The sequence below is a fragment of the Brienomyrus brachyistius genome, chromosome 5 (assembly GCF_023856365.1).
Source record: "Brienomyrus brachyistius isolate T26 chromosome 5, BBRACH_0.4, whole genome shotgun sequence".
In the NCBI taxonomy this organism is placed as follows: Eukaryota; Metazoa; Chordata; class Actinopteri; order Osteoglossiformes; family Mormyridae; genus Brienomyrus; species Brienomyrus brachyistius.
The window spans coordinates 11029351-11051425 of NC_064537.1; the positions used below are offsets into that span (position 1 = coordinate 11029351).

General features: G+C 52.2%; 1 protein-coding gene across 2 annotated transcripts in view; it reads left to right on the top strand.

Moving 5' to 3' along the window:
• usp43a (ubiquitin specific peptidase 43a) overlaps positions 1–22075 on the top strand; it is a 71890-nt gene that overhangs the window by 39305 nt on the left and 10510 nt on the right. For both annotated transcript variants that reach the window (XM_049013814.1, XM_049013813.1), the window contains 5 exons: positions 808–943; positions 3345–3489; positions 11854–12016; positions 15375–15486; positions 20306–20412. In XM_049013814.1, coding sequence (XP_048869771.1) covers positions 808–943; positions 3345–3489; positions 11854–12016; positions 15375–15486; positions 20306–20412 — 663 coding nt within the window. The remainder of the gene's footprint in view (positions 1–807; positions 944–3344; positions 3490–11853; positions 12017–15374; positions 15487–20305; positions 20413–22075) is intronic.

A 22075-nucleotide genomic window follows, 5' to 3' on the forward strand; every position in this document is an offset into this window, starting at 1 on the left:
GGAGACAGGGAGGTGCTGAGGAGGGCAGCCGGTCTGACTGTCTCTGCGTGTCATTGTCACGTCCTGGGAAGTGGCTTCTGCCACCGTCACCTGAAACCAGGACGAGAGCTGCTGGTAAAGAAAAGAGAGAGAGAGCGTCAGCATGAGGAGGACGCGAGGGGGGACTGGGGGCTGGGGGGTGAGAGCCCACTGCTGCTGCTCCGTCTGAGCTGTGGCACGGCACCACGGGCTGGGGTCTCGCGTCACCAGTCTTACCGTGCCGTCGCTGTACACCAGGGGTCTTGGTGACCCCGCCCAGCCCTCCGCCGATATACGCGCCCAAGGTGAAACATGGCCTTAACCATGTTTTCTCAGGGAGTGAGAAGCAATGAGGGGCTGTAGCCGGGGAGGGCGCCTGGGGTTCTGCAGACCTGTGTGATGACCCAGATTACAGCGTGGAAGCTGGCCTGTCTCGTTGTCCGGGCAACGGGTGCGGCGTGGCGGACACTAGCCGTGTGTTTCTAAATCGCCGGCCGCTGCTTGGCGACGGTTTAGTCGATGATGCATGCGGCTCCATTGTTTCCTAGAAAACTCGTAGCAGTTCGTGACAGGATAGGGCTCAACTGTGAGGCTGCCAGACAGAGCCAAGAATTCTGGGTAATGCCCTATCTACCAGACAGAGCAGGGTATTCTGGGTAATGTTCACCTGGGATACACTTGTGTTGTTGAATTGCATGTATCTCTCACCCTGGTAAAAACAGGCTTGTGACTGATCCATGTATCCTGTGTCGTGTCTCCCCCCCCCCCCCCCCCCCCCCCGTTGAGCAGGCCTCTGTATGTCACTCTCGTCTTCAACACCAAAAGCCAGAGGTATGTCCGCATCGGGCTGGCGGTGCCGTTGTTTGGCACAGTGGCTCTGCTGCGAGGGATGGTGGCTGAGGAGGGCAAGCTTCCGGCGGATCAGGTTGGTTTCCACACCCAGACATGTATGTGTACACACACACACACACACACACACACACACACACACACACACACACACACACACACACACAGTAACGTCCTCCAAACACGCCCTAGTCCTGCTCAATAATGCATGTCTGTCGATTTTCACGCTTTGTCCGTGCAGGTTGGCCTCGTGTCACTACGGGGGGGTGGGGGGTGTTGCCTTGGAGACTAATGAATATTTAAAGGCCTCTTGTGAGTCTCGTGGGCTCCCCCCTGTGGCCCCTCTCCGCTCCCCCCTTATATTCCCTCTTGGCCCCCACTTGTGGCCCCTCTAGCATGAGCAAGGCCATCGGTAGGCTCCCCTGACAGATTGACCCTGGTTGCTGCCCGTGTGTGTCTGGGCCGCTGATGTGCAGCTGGCCCACGCGCAGGTGCACTGACCTCCCTCTGCCTCCGTGTCCTCTGTGCAGTGCCTCTGCAGCTGCGGTCTCCCTCACTCTCTGTCCATAAATAACTCTTCTGTGCGGAATCCTGGGAGCGACTGAGTTTCTTATCATGTCTTTGTTGGAATTTTTTTTTTTATGGAAGTAGCGTTTAAATTCGACCCCGCACATGTTCTGTGCTCGTTGTGGGATGTCTGGGATTGATGTGTCTGTGATCTGACACAGTATCAACTAACAGGGTTAGAATCACGCCCTGTGACAAGATTTGCTGCTTGCATTAACCTGAAAAGGCTGTTTATTGCCTTGGTGTTAATTGATAAATAGCCTTCGCTGGGATTTTCGGGGCAGGGTGTATCGGTAAAACCAGCGTGATCCCTTTGTTCATCAACCTCAATGGGGTGTAGACTGATTTAAATGCTCACCGGTGCCCATAAAACCGCTTCACCATCAGCATTACGAGCAGCCAGTAAAGGGGGGGGGGGTGTTTGGTGGGGGAATCATAAAAGTCCTCAGGGGACTGGTGTCGTCAGGTGAACATTCAGCAGACCTGTAAAACCCCTCCTTCACTGGCTTTTAATGTTCCACACTCAATGTTGGCTTTTCTGTTTAGGTTTAATGTTTATTTTCTGCTTTGTAGTCATTTTTAGGGGTGATTCCTGACTGTGAAGGACTGTGATCCAAGTTGTCCAGCTGAACGAGTTATGGATCTGTACCTATAGCCGGAAGGTTGTAGGTTCAAATTTCAATGGCTGGTGGGGTAATGAATCTCTCTTCCCAATCCTGGACTGATCGACCAATGGCACCTCAACTGCCCTCGTCCCACGTTTTAAAAACGGCAACGGGGAGGTTAAAAATAGACCGCAGAAGCAGACGGCCATAGACAGTGACAGGATGCGTTTCATTTGCCGCTCCAGCCCATCTGTTAAGCATGGGGAGTGTCCCCCTGGTGTCAACAGATGGAACTGCAGGTGCCCGGTCCACCGCTGTCAGTCAGGATGAAACGGGCTGTGTCAGAGCAGCCGCTGGGCCTGATGGTTCGTCATGCTGGGTGGAAGAATAGAACGGGGCCCGTCTGCACCTCTTGTGTTTTTTTTTTTCATATTTTATTTTTTTTACCTCTGTAAATGAGGGAGGGTGGATGGAAAATCTCTAAATTATGCATGCGAAAACAGACTCAGAAGTGGTACATATCTGCCAAGATGAAAAATTTGGGGATTAGGGGGGGAGTTATTTTTTTCTCCTGCCCTTCCAAGAATGCAGGCGTTTCAGCTTCGTTTTCTTTCCGGTGCTGCTGCTGGTCGCCGCCCCCATAGGGATCCTGCATGGAAGGACACAGCACACTCTGCCTCAGAAATATTTGGGAGCAGAGCCTGGCTTTCCAGCCAGAATGATGGCTGCATTTCCAGTTTCTATAATTACATTTCGGGGAGCTCGGCTGGTAAAATGTTGACAGTGCGTCGCGGACGTAAACAGACACTCGTCTCTCCTGGTTCCGTCTGTGTTCCCGGCTCTGTGTTCTAGACCTTTGCTGGGGTATTGTTGCCCTAGCAACAGTCAAGCCACAGTGATGAGGCGCGTTTTGATTTACGACTCGTTAGGGTTGCGGTGGCACGTGGGAATCTGTTTTTCAGGTCGCGTCTGTGTGTGCCGCCCCAGGGCAGACAGGAGCTCGTCATTCCCAGTCTCGGTGACCTCCCAGTGACTCAGTCACTTGTTGAACGCCAGCATTTTCCCCCTCAGGGGTTTCTGTATTTGTCATGTCTTATGTTAACAGTCGTAAGAATCTGAGCCAGAAACAGCCTCCCCGTGATTCTTCCATATACTGACGCTGCTGTCGTCCTTCTGTGGCTGTCAGATCTTTGTGGATCGCGGTTAATTCTTGTACCTGTACTTCATGTGCATTTTTTTTTTGCTGAGCTGTTAATTGGCACCCAGGACCCTTTGACTCAGTTGTCGTCTCTCCCGGTCGCCTAGGTGATCCTGTCGGAGGTCTATACCACCGGATTCCAGCGCTCCTTCTTGGACGAGGACGACCTGACCGCCATCACGGAGAGCGACGTCATCTATGCCTTCCAGGCTCCGCCCCTCTATGGGAGGGGGGGCTCCATGCGAATCTCAGGTAATTGGGCCGGCGCGTCCGAGCCGGCGTGACTCGCAACTTTACCCAAGATGCAGCGCTGCAGGGCCCTAAAGCGTGTCACCAGCACCATTGTGTTCAATATGGAATACGGAGTACCTTGTGTAAAACACGGACTATTGAAATGTATGCAGGCTGGATGTCACGCCCTCCCCCCCCCCCCCTCTCTGGCAGATGTCTCCAGGCAGATGGCTGGCATATAAATGCATGGGGGCAGACGCCTTGCACAAACGCACCGACTGCAGGCGACAGAGTTACACGTCTTATGTGGCCCCCGGGAATGACAAGTGGCAGCATTTGACCATTAAAGCAGAACGTTATGCAGATTTCAAGCGAACGCATTGCTTGAGTGTGACCGAATCTTTAGTTAATCACTCCTGATTCCCATTACAGGGCAGCGCATCCTTAAATCGTATAGCTAGGGAGACCTGGTGCTTTCATCCGAGGTGGATGTTTCTAGGCCCCCTGTCTGCGCTGTCTGGGGAATTCATGGCCAGGTATCCGGAGAAGAGGATCCATACAGATGCAGTGGATGTGAACGTGGATGTCGGTCTGCCAGGGATTCCCGCGAGGGCTCCTCGGGAGCGCTGCTGAACAGTGGCTAGTCCTCCACAGATGCCGCCTGGAACTAAGTTGGCTCTTTTTGGTACTGGTGTGTAGCTCAGTGGGTTAGGACACTGTGCCCGTAAGCAGAAGGTTGCTGACTCAAATCCCAAGGTGGGCTGAGCGATCCACCCCATTGGGCCCTTGAGCAAGGCCCTTAACCCCAGTTGTGCCCGGGACCGGCTGACTTTACTGCCTCACTTTTGTGCTGCTTTGGATAAGTGTGTCGGCTAAATAAATAAAACATGAAAGTGAAACGTGTGCTAGAGAGGTGAAGACTTCAGTGAGCAGCAGGGCACAGACAGCTGCGTTTTACATGGAAATAAGTGGAGGAAGAGATACGCAGCTACGGAGAGCAGCCGGAGAGGTAGATCGTACCGTACGCCCAGGTTCGGGTGCGTCGGGTTGCCAGCCTCGGCCTGGGTGTGTCCCAGAGTCCTTCCTCTTGGCCGTGCTCCAATCAGCTGTCTCATGAGGGCGGCGGCCCGGTGTGGAGCCGGTGGGGATTTGCTTTCGATGAGCCGCCTTTCAGGAAAACACACACACACACACACACATACATGGAAACAGGCCAGCAGTGTGACTGTTCCTGCTTTGATAACGCCCCCTGAGGGATAATAGCCCTCCAATCGAAGGCAGCCAGAGAGTGCGTCTGATTGGCTGGAGTTCCCTCAGCACTCTCTCGCCCCCTAGTGTTAATCCTGTGTCATTTTACTAGTAGCTTAATCATCAAATACTGTGAAAGAACTGACTTGCAGAGTTGGGAGGGGGGGGGGCACATCTCACCACCATGGGGAGGTCCTGAGGCGCATCCCTGGCGCTGCAGGGGGGAGCGAGGACAGTTTGTTTGCTTTTAAATGCGTCACTTTGAAAGCCTCTGTGCTTTTTTTTTAATTGTTTGTCGTTAGGCCTGTGTAATTGGGCCCTGTGGCTCACGCACCGTGAACTTTAACGCTGCCATGAATCTGATACTGTTCTGCGCCCCCGGCACCCGGTTTATAAATACGGCAGGTATGAATGGGTTTCCTGCAGCAGGAATGGCACCGGGTGATAACAGGAAAACGATACTCCCTTCCCAGTGACAGCCACGTCATGTGACAGATGACTCATCTCTCAGCAGAGTTAAGGGAGCCTTTGTTTGCCTGCTTGTGTAGCCGAACATGCCCAAAATGGACCAACCATCTGTTCCTCGGCTGCAAGATGTCTGCATAACATTAATTACAATTCACTTGCATGACAGATGCCTTTATACAAATTGTCTTACAATTTAATATAACTGGGTGCTCACTGAGGCATCAAGTTAAGTACTTTCCAACTGTTGTTCTTCTTTGAGTTTAACTTTTGCACTTGTAACTCTGGTCCCTCAACCACTACGCCCTCTGCTGTTCACTTTTGTAATACATTATGGAAGGGATAAATGTGTGGTGAGCCAATTTATATGGTATTTAGTAGCGATGTGATGGATTTCCCTCACCTCCCCACCGTGTCTTTCCATGAGCCCAGATCAATGCCTGCATGCTTATTTATTGGCACCATCAAGCCTGTCCATCTGCTTACCTCTAGCAGCCGGAGAAAATGTCATGCTGAGTCATAGGTTCACCACTAAAAATCCTTAGCCTAAGTGTAGTTAGCAGGGTGTGTGAGGCGGTGAGTTTTCCCCTCTGTGTCTGTGTGTCGAGATGGCAGGTACATAGTGCTCAGCCTGGCTCTGTGGAGGAGATGATCCCAAAACTCATAGTGTTTACCCAACCTCTGCTGGCCTGTATGTCTCAGCATCCCTGGATGGATGGATGGATGGATGGAGAACTGCATGTTAAAGAAAAGTTTGGATTCCATCTGCTGGACACAGATTATGTTCTCTTAAACTACTTTTGGTAAAATTTACTCAAATTATGCCATTCACAGCAGAAATCTTCATCCTGCCACTCAGCAGTTCATCAACATTCAAAATCTCCATGTATCTGCCTGTGTGTGTGTGTGTGTGTGTGTGTGTGTGGTGTGTGTGTGTGTGTGCGCGCGTGCGTGCATGTGTTTTGTTTAGTTTTCTTCCACGGCAGGAGAATCGAGAAGTAAGATCACATGCACAGAGCATAAACAATTCGTCTTAGTCGGAGCTAATTAGCATATAACCTCAGAATTCAGAAAATGCATGAAACAGCTGAGATATTTCATTCCCCGCCCTTCACCTTTTGATTATGTTCACTCGTGTAATAGGTCGTCAATTTGCATTGCTTGTAGGAAGACAACATTTTGAGCAGCTCTTCCCTGTTTCACCTCAAAAACACAGAACTGGAAATAAGGCAGCACCTTTGCGCCCGTTTTTCAATCTAGCTTGTGTGCATTTGGTCTTTTGAAATTACTAGCACTGTAGATTAAAGTGAATCAGAATCAGATAGTTGGTTCATTGCTCCACCGCTTTGATCTACATGACAAATTGTCTAAAGATTCACACGAGATGGTCACACGGATCATATATTCACATTAGCTTTGTGAGAATGTAGATACTTGGTAACTGTAGTTATTGCTCATTTTTGGTCTTCATCTTGTAGGATTATGTCGCCTAGCAGCGGCCGACAGATGTCGGGTCGGTTTGACAAGCCTCACACGTCGTCTCTTTCTTTTTTTGTTTACACTCATATGTGCGTCAGAACGGTGTCAGAATTGGCGTCTGTGTGAGCCAGACTGGGAGAATGCATTCCAGAAAGTCCTGGGAGTACAGTGCGTCTCCGGGTCGTCTGCAGACCCACAGCTGGCTTCGTAATATCGAGTAATGCTCCCAGAAATGTAATCTCATTCCACACTCTGTGTATTATCGTCCGCCTTTGCCGTGGCATATTCCATGCGGCTCCTCGGCGGTTCGGGCAGCTCGGTCTCAGGCCTAATAACCGCCGGAATTGAAATCGGGAATTTGGTTAGCCATTGCCTCACGCCCTCGGAGAGCTGGCTGCTTCTCCAGGGTTGGAGGATCTGAGCATCTTTCATGGAATGCTGCTGTAGGAAAGACCTGCTTTCTATATAGGATAGAGAGCAAATGAACATAGAAAACGGTAGAGTAGCAATCCTCAGTGTGGTTCCTGTTTCTAGGCAAATAAAGACATTTCACACTTTTGGGTCAACTAGACGGCCTTTGAGAGTAGCTGGTGTAGATTTCAGTAATTTTGAGGCTCATCATAACAGGATAAATGTGCACTAATTTAAAAAAAAAGTGCTATTGAGCACAGAAAGCAAAGAATAGTTTTGTTTTTTTAAGTAAACAGTAAGATTGAGTCTGTCTGAGCTCCCTACACTGCAGTGTTGAGCAGAGTTCTCTACATACCTCTGGGGTTGAAGCGAGGTCTTTGTCAAAGTGCAGTGTTGCTTAGAAACCCACGACCTCTGCGTTCCTCCTCCCTCACTCAGAAGAAACTATCTTTGCATGCCCCCCCCACCCCCACCCCCCTCAATCTTCAATTGTAAAGTCAAAAGTTTAGATGTTATATAGAGTGTGTCTGACAGATCAATCAGAGGTTTGTCAAGTGCAGGCTCTGGGGTGGGTCTCTAAATTGCTCGGGGGGGGGGGGGGGGTTGTGGAAATCAAAGGGCTTAGAAGACACCCTCAGGGCAGTGAAAGGCAGTGGGGGGGGGTTGCTGCAGAATGGAATTTCTCTGCCCCTTTCAGAGCAGCAGACTGACTGTTCTGGAAGGCCTGCAGTGTGCATGTCCCGAGGCCTGCCGCTCGTGCTCCATGTCCCGAGGCCTGCCGCTCGTGCTCCATGTCCCGAGGCCTGCCGCTCGTGCTCCATGTCCCCAGGCCTGCCGCTCGTGCTCCATTTCACCAGGCCTGCCGCTCGTGCTCCATGTCCCCAGGCCTGCCGCTCGTGCTCCATTTCACCAGGCCTGCCGCTCGTGCTCCATGTCCCCAGGCCTGCCGCTCGTGCTCCATGTCCCCAGGCCTGCCGCTCGTGCTCCATGTCCCCAGGCCTGCCGCTCGTGCTCCATGTCCCCCAGGCCTGCCGCTCGTGCTCCATGTCCCCAGGCCTGCCGCTCGTGCTCCATTTCCCCAGGCCTGCCGCTCGTGCTCCATGTCCCGAGACCTGCCGCTAAACACCACACTAAACATACACACTACATGGACATATGCTGCACGGGCACACATACATTACACTGACACATGGCACACCGGACACATAAACACACTACACAGACATACACACAGTACATGGACATACGTTACATGGGCATGCAGAGGCTTGCAATGTTTTATGTTGAGAATTTCCCAGTTGAAGCAAATGATTTCTATCTCACCGTGAAACAAAGATACCTTCACCGTGTGCTTCACCTTCTCCGTGTGCTTCACCTTCTCCGTGTATTTCACATGACTGAGATCACAATAAAGCTGTGCAGCGCTAATAACCTAGCTGGCTGACTCTTTCTAGCACCTTCTTAGCAGCACGTGTCCCGGCTCTTGGCTCCTGACGCGTTTCCCGTGGTGTGGCCGCCTCGACCCTCTCGATCTTGTCAGGCGACGCCTGGCCCGGTGCCTTGACTCGGCACGCGACTCGTGTGACGCTGCACACCGGGAGGAGGGCAGCAGCCATACGGCAGAGAGTTCGGCTGCCCAGCGGCCCCGTCATCCGTCGGCCGCCTGACACCGGGGTCGGCTCGGCACAGAGCATGATGGGATACGTGTCCTGAGCTGAACTGTGCATCTAACACAAGGGGCTGTTACACCCTTGCGGAAGCTCACAGACGAGCAGGAATGGTGCAGGCTTCCTCAGGGTGCCACTCTGGAAATTTCCATTCTGCCCCTATGGACCAGTAATTCTTCTCCCTGACAAAAAATCAGCTGGAAAGTAACTTTTTGGACTTCGTTCAGATTTCATCCAGTTTATAGCCTGGCTCAGATTTGGTACCACTGAAGCGGAACCTCATTTTCGGGTCTGTGGTATTGGGAGGAGCGATGATGCCGCCATCAGTTGGAGGAAGGGGCTCAGCTGGGGTCCCCTTAAAAAGGTCAATCTCTCAGCGTCCGCTGGTCCTCCGCGGAATGGAGGTGCGCAGGCAGTCGCTGGCATGAGGACCTCTGTATCGTGTGCAGCGCTCGTTAGAGTGCATAGGGCACCATGGGAAATATTACCCATGGCCACAGAGGTGAATGTGTGTCCCTTCATTACCGTGTCACTATTAACGATGTTAAAGAAGCGGCCATTTTAACTTCACTGCCGTTCTTGGCTGCTGCCTTCTGTGCAGTTTCTTTGACTGTGTGTGTGTTTTTTTTTTTTTTTTTTATTGAAATATTCAAGCTCTCCCTCCGTAGCTCAACACATGCCATACAGTGAGACAAAGCAGGGGGACACGTGGGGCCCTCTATGGGGGCCAAGCTGTTTAATTAAGGCTCTGCTTGTGTCTTGGAGTTCAGCCTTACCCTGGTCGGCTGGGGGGTGGAGTGAGATTGAAAGCGTCTCTCTCCAGCCCAGTCTGGGAATAGCGGAGACAAGCGTGTGTCTGTGTGTCTCTGTGTCTGTGTGTCCCTGTGTCTGTGTGTCCCTGTGTCTGTGTGTCCCTGTGTCTGTGTGTCCCTGTGTCTCTGTGTCCCTGTGTCTCTGTGTCTGTGTGTCCCTGTGTCTGTGTGTCCCTGTGTCTCTGTGTCCCTGTGTCTCTGTGTCTCCGTGTCTGTGTCTCCGTGTCTGTGTGTCTCTGTGTCTCCGTGTCTGTGTGTCTCTGTGTGTCTCCGTGTCTCCGTGTCCCTGTGTCTCTGTGTCTGTGTGTCTCTGTGTCTGTGTGTCTCCGTGTCCCTGTGTCTCTGTGTCTGTGTGTCTCCGTGTCTGTGTGTCTCCGTGTCTGTGTGTCTCTGTGTCTCTGTGTCTCCGTGTCTCCGTGTCCCTGTGTCTGTGTCTCCGTGTCTGTGTGTCTCCGTGTCCCTGTGTCTGTGTGTCCCTGTGTCTGTGTGTCCCTGTGTCTGTGTGTCTCCGTGTCCCTGTGTCTGTGTCTCCGTGTCTGTGTGTCTCCGTGTCTCTGTGTCTCCGTGTCCCTGTGTCTGTGTCTCCATGTCTCCGTGTCTGTGTGTCTCCGTGTCTGTGTGTCTCCGTGTCTGTGTGTCTCCGTGTCTGTGTGTCTCTGTGTCTCCGTGTCCCTGTGTCTCCGTGTCCCTGTGTCTCCGTGTCCCTGTGTCTCCGTGTCCCTGTGTCTCCGTGTCTCTGTGTCTCTGTGTCCCTGTGTCTCCGTGTCCCTGTGTCTCCGTGTCCCTGTGTCTCCGTGTCCCTGTGTCTCCGTGTCCCTGTGTCTCTGTGTCTGTGTGTTTGTTTTCTGAGACTATTTTATCATGTAGCCTTGCGGTAATTAACGAACGGGGGGAGGGAGGCTACTCGAGCCTAAGCACACTGCATGATGGGTAATCACACCACGCTGTAAACAGTGACCTTTTTTGAGTCGCAATCTTCCAGTTTGGTCTGAATGAAACTGACTCTGGCCTTTCAAAACCTTTTAAGTTCCATATCTAGAAATTCAATATCCAGCCGGTGGTGGCGGGCAGCTCCAATTTAAAGGCTAGACAAAGGGCTCACCGAAAGATTATTTAGACCTCTGTGATGCCCTGCTTTTTTGTGGGGGGTGTGGGGTGTTCAGTTTAATATCAGATGGGTAAAAGTTTAATTTAAAAAAAAATTAGTTTCTGGTGACCTTTCGGTTAAACAGTGATTTAATGAAGCCACATCCTGTCTGTAATGATAATTCTGGCCACACAGAATGTATAATCTGCTGCGACATGATGCTGAGTGATTCCTCACAGCTACACTTCATTGCACCAGATAAGCAGAGGTGGAAAGTTCAGGTTCATAAAGTATAAGTCCAGACCAAGGTTTTGTTTCAACAAACCAGTTGAGTATAAAGAGTCAAAGTCACAGGTTGAAACGAAACCTTGGTCTGGATTTATACTTTCTGGACCTGAACTTTCCACCTGTGCAGGTAACATATCTATCTTTCTCCATATTTTTAAAAGATATTTTATATAACGTGAAATTTGGTTGTTGATTGACAGGGCATGCTGGGTTATTTACACGCTGGGGGGGGGGTTATGTCCGCTTTCCACTGCTGTGCATCACCCTGTGAAATGGAGGTATGTCGGGCGTGCAGCAGAAGTGGAACTTCGAACGGGACCTTCTGGCTCCAAGGTTGTTTCTCCAACCGGCATGTCCATCATCCTTCATACCGAGGCTCTTTTGGGAGGTGTGAGATGTGCCACTAGTGCGGTGGTTCTCAAACTCGGTCCTCGGGACCCACTGCCCTGCTTGTTTCCCAGCTATCCCAGCCCTACACACTGCTGATTACCTGGATCAGGTGTATTCAGTCAATCAGAAGCTGAAAGACAGCTGGGGCAGGGATAGCAGGAAAACAAGCGGGGCAGTGGGTCCCGAGGACCGACTTTGAGAACCACCACACTAGGGGGTGTCATGGCAGGCGTCTGAGGTGTGATGCTGCCGTAGCGTATGTTGCCATGGAGATCCGCCTCCTCTTCATTGGAGTCCTTGGACATCCAAACACCAGGCTGAAATGAGTGTAGAGTTTTATGATGTCAGAGAGGGGTGGGGCAGGGCCTCGGAGTGAATGCTCCATTCTGTGCTTGCAGTCCGTGATTCGCCAGAGGGCTCCGTGTAACATGAGACCCATTGCCGCCCTGTATCCGTTTGTTTTCTCTCCCTCTTTCAAACGGCCATGTTGGGCCGGGTTTCTCGATCGGCAGTCTCACTGTCCCTTCTTCCTCACCAGGGTACCACCACAGCCTCCCTTCTTCACCCTATTTCTCCGGGCCCGAAGGTCAAAGGTTATCCCCACCTGGGACCCTGTCCTCTGAGTTCCTGAATCACAGCAGCTCTGGGAAGGTCCTCCTGCTGGTCTGCAATGTCGCAGGATCCGGACAACAAGCTATCAGGTAACTGGCGGGGGTGTGGGCACCATCATTTCCCAGGACACCATTGCCGGGAGGGAGCTAGGGGCGGGGCCTCGGGCCTCAGGCAGCATGTGACCCCTGGGGAGAAATGTGTGTGTGCTGGGAGTGGATGTAATAAAGACTTTTTCCCTGCACTGTGACATTTTCCTCCAGCACTCCTCTGCCATCACTGCAACTGCCGCCCTTAGTTTCCGGGTTGCGTCTCTCACACGTTTGACAATTGACGCGATTGAACCATAATCTGTTTAAAAGTCACCCTCGACGGCAGTAGCAGAGATGCCGGGGGGGGGGGGGGGGAGCAGAGAATCAGCTCGTCACAGCAGGGAGTCGAATGCAGAGTTTGCCAATTGCCCACCTGGCCTGCAGGTTTTCCAGAGTGCTCCTTTTGACAACAGGCGATCACATAAAATTTGCAACAATTTACTGAGCCCCCCCCCCCCGACCCCTTCTCCACCTAAGCGCCACGAATATCCAGAGAGGTCATGAGGAATTTACCCTCTGTGTTGTACCAGGTAGGCTTTGAAATCACCGGAGATTCAGAGAGCAGGCGGCGTAACGTGAGAGTGGGGGCCGTTTGAGAGTGGGGGCCGTCTGTGACCGTGACGTGTGCAAAGCCCAGTCCTGGCTGGAGTCTCCTCATATGAACCATGCTAGCTGTGTAGCCTCCCTTCCCCTCTGTCTGCGCATTCCGCTAAATATTTGGGTACAGCTCCGTCGCCCACGGCTCTGCGCGCACAGTGCGCTGAAACAGAAACAGAAAGTGAGTCAGCGCTGCTGTATTCACAGCCCTGGGTGGGGATCTCGTCTGACTGGGTCTGCGTGCCTCTACCGCGGTGAACGATGAAGCCGGAGGGGGGGGGGGGAGATGTTAGCAGTGTGGCTCGCATCCCAGCATGCAAAGCAAAAGCTCCCGATTAGGTAGGGCTTCTATGGGGAAAGTCTGTGGCTGTCCAGGGTGGGAACAGAAGGTGCTGCAGTGCCCGGGGAGGGCCAGGTTTGCGTCAGAGAGGGATTCGGGGTGCAGGGGACAAGTGTGACAGGCCAAGACGAGGCCAGGTGATCTGAGATGGCGCAGAGCGGGACCAGTTCAGAGGAGAGGGCTGGGTCAGTCATGGGGGATGGCCTTAAACACCTCCATGTGTATGGAAAGCCCCGTCAAGCAGACATGCCGTGTGCCTTTGAATCCGACTGAACTTATTTAAAGACCCCGGTCATGTGCTCTTCCCAGACAACACCAGGCTTTTCCCTGGTGATGTAGGGGGACTGTAGGGACGCCGAATGTAAGCAGGTTAGAGCCTCTTTACGCTCAGACTTCAAGCAGCCGGTGGAAAGGCACCAAGGCCAGCTTGGGCTGCAGTTTGAGTGCCCACTGCGACCCCAGGAGCACCTTCTTATCTGAGGTAGGTTTCTATGCCCTGGTGGCACGTGAGGGAACAGAGAAGCTTGGGGAAGCCGGAAGCGCCCCGTGGCGGCGTGATCGCAGTCATGCTCATGGTGCAGGGGCGGCTTGAGGCTGAGGCAGTGCGGAGGTCAGGCGTAGTGCAGCCTGAATCCAAGATGGCTGCTCCTCCGGGTGGCTCTGCGGGTTGTGGTGTTTGTGGATCAGGCGGGGATGAAGCATCACTCGGCTAAAATCGCGGGTTGATATATGTAATAGACAAAATATTACATAACGTGCGAAAATAGTTTGTATAATAAGCAGTGCCGTACAGATGTCATGGTCCCTGTATCATTCCGCTTGGAGTTGCATTTCTTATCTGGGATGTCCTCCTCTTTAAGTATAACTTTTGGGAATAATGAGACATAAATGCTTTTCCTAATGACGCGTAGCTTGTTTGAATCTGTCCCTATAGCTCCGACATTGCGTCCATATGCTATTTTCTGGATCCTGCTTGTGCACAGCACAGTGATTTCATACTTCAGCAAAACAGACTGGGCTGAAACGGGCTGAGGATTATGGGCCCTCTAATCCACTTGCTGTTCAGTGATGTATTTTTCAAGTTTTGGCTACACTCTCCGAATCGAATAATTCATCACACCCTGACCCCCCCCCCCCCACCTCGATATCAGCTGCTTTTAAATCATTTAAAAGTGAGACGTTCTCTGTGATCCTTCTGCTCGTTGGAGAGGGAGATGTTTCCCAAAATTCTCCAGCTTCTGATGACTCTGTGAACCTGGCATCCCCCCCCCCAGGCTGCTGCATTTTCATTGGCTCACACCGACCGGCCAGTCAGGTCACGTCAGGTAGCAGGCTCGGCTGCTCCCCGGGATTGAGCCTGCATCGTGACCTGCACGCTTTCCAGCCTTGCATGAGCACATGTCTGCTGGTAAACAAGCAGCCATGTCAGCCACGAGATGTGCATAAGCCTCATTTTGGCCAGATGAAACGGTTCTGGCTGCATCCTGCCTGTAATCCCCTTCGCGGTAGGCTGTCTAATGCATCCTCACTCTTTCCTTTTTTAATCCACCCCCCAGGTTATACTTTCAGCTGTTCTTTTAATATGTTTAACCAACATGCATAGATTATAAATCATAATTCCCTGGAAAGTCAGCTGTAGGCCCACAGCATGCATATCCGGGAGTTTTTAGTCATAATCGCGGTGTGTGTACCGTTGACATTCCAAACGTTTCCCATAATCCCCTGCAGTCTTTCAGCCTTCAGTTGACGCTGGCATTATCTGTTTAAGTGGAAGGCTGTGTAAGTAAAGGCCGTGTTTCTGCATTGCCAGTCTTTGTTTTAATTGCATCCCTTAATGAGGAGACAAATGTACTGTAAAATCTAGTTAAACACATTTTGCCCCTTAATTAAACTGGACAGAAATGGACAGAAGCGACAGCTCGTGCTGATCCAGTCTTTCCCCAGCCGAAACGTGCAGCTTCATTCGTGGCCTGTTTGTGGCGCTGTGACCAGCCCTGGGCAGCCGGTCGTCCCTTTGAGTACGCGGCACCACTGTAGGACAGGAGGCGAGCAGAGCAGTTAGGCTGGGGAGAGTCTTACCAGCATGGGGATGACTATATGGTTATGTCCGTCCCACAATAAAGGCGTCAAGGACAAGCTAGAGTAACTTCAATTAGCAGTGTCCCTTTGGTACAGCTGCGGCCCTAATTGAATAAGTGCTAGTGAAAATGGTTGAAGTCTTTGGGGTCGAATAATGATAATAATAATAATAATAATAATAATAATAAATGTATAGTTTTATGTTATACATTTAACAGTCTCTTCTTAGGGACTGTGCATGTGCTGGTAATTAAAGGTCTGATATGCCTACCGTCACGTGCTGTATGGGCGTGTCGGCATTGCTCTCATCATGTAAACAACCCCCCCCCCCCCCCCCCACAGGTTCGGACCCCCATTTCTCATGCGAGAAGACCGGACCATGTCCTGGGACCAGCTACAGCAGAGCATCCTCAGCAAGATGTACTACCTGATGATGGACAGGGCGCAGACGCAGGTGAGCATCAAAGTTGCCTTTTACTGCCGCTGTGCGCATGCAGAATGAAATGAGGCGGCAGGCAAGAATCGCACATAGCGAGAGTGCAGCTGCTGCTCCTTTAGTCGCTACCTCGGTTAGCGACCGTTTGCAGATACGACGGTAATAAAAAAGCTCGTATTCCCACCAATGTACGCATTTATGACCAAATGTCGGACGCCTGACAACAACGCACGTTGCAGTGAGGGATATTTATGAAATAGAGCATACAAATGTGTTAAAAATATCCACGTCATGAAGGATAAAAGAAACTGTGTGTCGGAGGCCAAAGTAAAGTCGTAAGCACGGTCTGTCACGCCTAGGTTACTGAGATTCTCAGTTGCGTCGCTTAACGACATGGTTGTTGGAATGCAGCTAAACAAGGAGTGTGACTGGTTTGTACTAAAATAGACTGTACAATTAAATACATAACATAACATTTTAAAATAATGCGACGATTAGTTTCCGAGTAAGGTACACAGGTCATGCGTGCTGTCGGGTCCGGGGTGGTATAAATCCGGCCAGCTGTTTGCTGTCTTCAGACAGATCGAATGGGTGATTTAGCCTGACGGCCCTCTTATCAGTATGCGATGACGGAGCATTTGCTGCAGACGGGCTCTGTTAGCCCGTGTGAACTGAGGCAAGGTGTCATCGACGTGCAAACTTTAATTTTATTATCGATGCCACAACGAGGATGCTCTGTGAATGAGAAGTGGGAGGTTTCAGCACGTTCTGTTTGTACGGGAGATTCTCTGAGCCTCTGAGGGAGCCTTCCCACCCCCCATCTTCTTTTGAATCAGGGCTAAATCGTAGAGATAATTGTCGTCATAGTGGTTCAGAGGTAGATAATCCACGCGGCAGTGTTCAGGTGTATCGTCACGGTGACGCTGTGGGCCCGGATCACGCTCGATGCGGGCTCATTTCACATGCCAGTTGGCGGAGGAGGGTTTGTCGGATCAACGAGCAAGCAGTAATACAATTTTGTGGCATCAGGTAATTAAAAAAAAATTAAGGATGCCCCGGTGGTCGGGTCTTGGGTCGTTCGTCATGTACAGCCGGGTCGAGGCGGTTTTCATCTGGATGTACCGATCTGCAGCGATGGCGACGGCGATAAAAGCTAACGTGAGGAGAATGGCGAGGTCTGACCGCAGCAGCCGGTCCTGTGCCGTCAGAAAGGAGAACAGATTAATATCGCGTGGAGTTCAGCGATACGCTGCAGCAGGGGACTCGTGTGGTAATATATCTGCTAGCAATCTATCACCCATTACAAAGGCGGCCCATTAATATTCCCGGTTTGTGGCCTTCCAGAAGAATGAGTCTGGCACATCCGTATAAAAAGGGAGGCGTTAGTGAAAAGGGGATGGCGGAAAGATCCCATCCCATTCTGTACCTGTATCTGACGTGGAAGCCATTAAACAGTGGGCGGACTCATGAGCGCCCCCCAGTGGACGAGGGTGGGATTTCCACAGTGTTCTAACCATTTAGCCTCTCGACACAGGCGCTCGCTTGGTGGTCCCTCTTGCTTCCTCCCTGACCATTTGATATGCATCCAGGTTCACAGAAGTTTGATATGAACTCCCTCCATGCCCTTTCTAAGCTGCCTCCCCATGTGTATCTAAAGGCTGTAATTCAGCCGCCCCCCCCCCCCACTGCAGGCCCCCCACAGCTGATCCTCCATCAAAAACTCAGAAGCAGGAGGTGGAAGAAAACATCCTGTTTCAAATTCAGGCCTAATTACCATTGATTATAATTTGTTGACATTCAATTAACTCCGGGGACCGGTGGACGGGTGTCATGTCTATTATTGGAAGCAGAGGTTTTTATTTTTATCTCCCCCCTCCCCACCCCAAGAGACTGGCTGTGCACCACGGCTGCCAGTGTGCCGATAAGAGCCCACGGAGCCCTCTCTGCCCCCCCCCACCCCCCCAGCAGGCCTGTCTGTCCATGCAGACCAAACACAGAGTTTAATGAAAAGTGCTGGCTGCCCTCGGGGATCAGGGCCCACCCGCCCACGGCCCCCGCTTCCGGCCTTGCGGTGTCTGTCAGGTAGTTTGGAGGGGGTGGCGAGCCAAGTGACACTGACCTTAAAAACTCAACACAAAGTCAGAGCTTACCTCCCCCCCTTGCCGAGTCTGAAGTGCTTCTCCGTGTTCTGGCTCTTTCTCACAGCCACTGATAAGGTCTGTCGGTAATTGCACCTTTTTCACCAGGCTGTTTGCACACGCTGCGATAATGTCAGCGGCATCCGGGAAGGCTGCACGCAGACCTGAATGTGCCTGGGGGCACTTGGTGTGTAGTAGCACAAGTTCGCCTCGCCCGCCCGCCCCCCTCCCCCGCCAACACACGCAGGCGTCTCGGCTCGCATGCTCCCCACTGCTGCCGCGTCACTGAGTTCTAACCTCCAAGGATTCACGCGAAGAAGATCACTCGCATTATCAGTCTCAGTCATATTCACGGTTTAAAAGGATGCTTGTGTGTGTGTGTTTTTTTTTTTTTTTAATCGAATCCAGTCAAGTCACTCTGTCAAATCGCTTGACACTTGATGAGCGGAAGTGAGTCAGAAAGTCGTGCGCAAAGTCACACAGCAGCAGTGAAGTAATACAAGACAACGTTAAAACGAGATGGGGAAATAAATGCGACGGAGAGAATGCAGGAATGCAGCACTGTACTGGTACATAGCGAACAAACTGGTAAATGTAATAAATACACCAAACGGTCATGTGAACATGAGTATATGCTGGATATAAATGGCAAAATGGCTCATATTATACTCCCCCCCCGTCTGATACCCGCCCACCCAGCTCGCGGGGTCACTGCGAGACAGCGTCAAGCTATTTGCGGAAGATAAGCGACTGCAGAGGATTTGGGATCCCGTCTCTCTGCCGGTGTCTGTGATTCCGGATGGAGCGGACAGGAGCAGGCGGGGAACTGGCGGAAAATGAAAAGGGAGGGATGGAGGGGGCGCACTCGGGTAGGGGGCCCACTGGATTATGCTGCTTTTTGAAGTGTCCCTACCAAGCCCCCACCCCCACTGGCCGGCTCGCTGGGAGGTTTGGCACGCTCTCCCGGCACACGCCTTGGCACGTCGCAGGCTGCTCCATCACCTCGGTGAGGGGATAAGGAGAGACGGAGGACTTCATTTTACCCGTCTGGCGTCTTTTCTGACTGCTGACGACCAGGCAGACGGAGTGGGGGGGGGGGGGGGGTCCTGCGGATACCGTAATACCAGGCCAAACCCTGGTGTCTGAAGGCGGGGGGATTGCAAGGACCCTGCGTTCAGGATGGAGCCCGCTTTTGCGTTCATAACCAGCAGTCTGAATGTTGTACTTTAGATTATACACAGTGGTACCACTAGAGACTTTGGGTCCTATGAAAGCATCATATTGGGCCCCCAAACTAATACAAACCCAGCTGTATTCTACATTTTTTACGGCCCCTGTCATTTAGGGCCCTTGGACTTGTCCTAACTTCACACCCTTAACAACACCCCAGAATGGGAATCGTCCTTCCTGTTCCAGAAAGTGCCCTGGACTCAGCACCCTGCTGAGAGAGAGCCCATTAATAAACCATGAAGACTCTTGTCTCCCCCTGTCCCCCCGCTGCAGCGCCAGGTTCAGGCTCATGGAGGGGGGGCATGGCATCATTATGAGGGAACTGATGGGTGAGGTCGCACCGCAGGGCCGTGTGCTCCTCCTCCCTGCCTCTTTCTGTTGTTCTTCCTTATTTGTGTAACCATGCATGGCCCCCAAGATCATGCGATTTCTGGCTCCCTCCACCTGAACCCTACCTTCACGCTGGTCTGCTTCCTCCCTCCTGGCGAACTGGGGGGGGTATCGCCAAAAGGGGTTAGGGTTAGGGTTAGGGTCTTACCCAAGCAGAAGCTCCCAGCCAGCGTCACAAACTTCACATCCCTGTTGAGCCTGTTTACTGACCTGATCCTTATCTTCATAAACCAAAATAAATATGTATTCAAGCTATTTACAGAGAGACTCATTATTCCACGCTTGAGGGCTGAGTTTAAGGACGTCAGGCTACCAATCTGTGACGACCTTAGTGGATGTGCCTGTCGCCTTGCAGGTTTGTGTGAGAGACGCCATGCCGCTTTTCAGAGCGTTCACAGGCACGTGCCCGCTCTCTCACGCCGCCTGACAGGCGTCTGTGAAGGCCCCGCCTGCTTCCGAATGCTCCTAAATGCATCCGTCTCTGAAGGAGCTCTTCAGGTTTAACCGGTTTCGATGTTGTTGTCCAAGCTGTTCATCTGTGACCCATTTCCGACCAAATCATAGCAGCTCAGCTATGGCTGGATTGTGGGGGGGGGGGAGGGGTAGCCTTGCGTGTCAGCGATAACCGAGTTTTGGGGCCTCCTGTTGACCATTAACAGTCACTACCTGGGAGGAGGCAAAAAGAGCAAACCTGCGCCTGGCTGTAGTATGTTTGGGACCCTTGACTGGTATGGCTCCAGTCCAGAAGTGCCGGTCGCAGCATTAGCCACAGCGCTAACTGCAAACGTGAGGGCTGATACGGAATGGCGACCATGCTCATGGAGACCTAAGCCGTCCTCTGATTGGCCCCCAACGCTGACATGAGCCTGAGATGCTTCGTGGGCCTCGCTGAGGGATTCCTATCGGGGTAATGGTCCAGCATCTTTCTCTTCATGCTCAGCTGAATCCCATTGGGCCACCTCAGCCTCTGATACACAGTTTAGGGATTTCCCCCCTCCCCATTCAGAGAGCCCATCGTCTCCTTTAAGAAGCTCTTCCCGGTGTGTCTCCCTGACCTTGTGCTGTCTCTTCCCTTACAGAACACTGAGCGAGTGCTGTTTAAGATCCGCGTGGTGGGGGGATCAGCGTCCTACAGCTACCTGTCTCCCCAGGATGGACGGCCATTGTGCCACCCTGCCGTGGACAGGTAAACCCCCGGTGTGCCCTCTAGTGGTGTCTGCGGATCTGCCGAGACCCAAGCCCCGTAGGATAACACTGCTAACATCATGTGGCTCAAGCGGGTTTGGATGCTGTGGCAGTGATCGGAAGGTCGCTCGGTCAAATCTCAGCATCGGCAGAGGGATTTCAGCATTGGCCCCTTTGATCGCCCCTGGCTGACCCCACATTCTCTGAAATGTACGTCTGCAGACCTGATCCTCTGTGGTTCCGACGCTCCTCGCACCCCCACAAAACCTACCCCTCCAAACTGGTGACACTTGTCTCCAAAGCAGCAGAGCTGGGCGCACGTTCTCCCGCACGTTCTCCCGCACGTTCTCCCACACGTTCTCCCGCACATCCTGCAACGCGTCTCGCTGAAACACAGCTCTGAGGTCCGAGCATAAACAAATGCTCACGGGTGGTACAGTATATGCAGGCCGCCCCCACCTGTAAACACTGCAGTGCTGCCGCTGTGTCACCGTGAGATGATCTCCTGCAGGTGAGAGGAGGGATTATCTGTTAATAAGGCACTTTCAGGAGCTGCAGCGGGGGGCGATCGGCACAAGTGTGCGTGCGAGTGAGTGGTCGTGCGAGTGAGTGGTCGTGCGAGTGAGTGGTCGTGCGTCATCGTGCTGCCACTGAAGCCTTGTGGACCGTCACTCTGGAGGACTTTGGGAGCCACGTGGATGATGCTGTGACTGGCAGATAGTTTCAGCCCCCCCCCCCCCCCCCCCGCTGGGGTCAGCGTCTCCCTTTTCGTGTGTAAATGCAGCCCAAGATGTGATATTTATAACTTGTTCCTTTGTCCCACGTCTCCGCTCTGAGAGCTTCCCTACCACCCCTGGAAAAGGCCGGTTTCAGCTGAGCCACGCTGCTTTGAATAAACCTGTATGGGGGTGTCCATCAACCTTTGTGTTCACTTTATCCCTGTGAGCCCCCCGCCAATGAGAAAAGGGGCCCATCTTTTAACATTTCTCCAAAAATCCACAGGGACCATCATGCTTTAACCCACCGCCCCCCCCCCCAGGTCGTGAGAGACCTGCGATGACGCTGCCTTTCCGAGCGTCTGGCAGGACTGCAGGGAGGAAGCAGGTGTGAGGAAACAGGGAAGGATCCAGCTGCAGACGCCTGTGGAGTGGAGCTCCAACGGAAGCGAATAAACCCTAACTTAACCCTAACTTAACCCTAACTTAACCCTAACTTAACCCTAACCGGAGCTCCACTTTATATCCTTAAAGATCACGTGTTTCGTGTGGAGGTGATGTATTTCCGGTGGAGCTCCACTCTACAGGCGTCTGCAGCTAGACCCTAGACCCTAGATACAGAAGCGAGAGCTAAACTCCGTGGGAGGTATTCCGAAGGGTCCTGCCATTGTGCCCAACCTCCCCCCCCCCCCATCATGAGGGTCCGAAAGGCTGCAGGTTGGCGTCTATCATATTATCCGCTGCCTCCTGCAAACAGCTAAGAGCTGCTCCCTGCTGCTGTACCCAGGCCGTCTCAGTTGGGGATTTAGGAAAAAAAATAGATGTATATCGATCTACTGGGGCTCCATTTTGCCGTGGTTTGCTGGGACTGGTATTATCTGGAGGGCTGACTCGCGTTATCAGTCAGTGAGGGATGGGAATTAAACCCGTAGTGTGCCACCCTTTTTA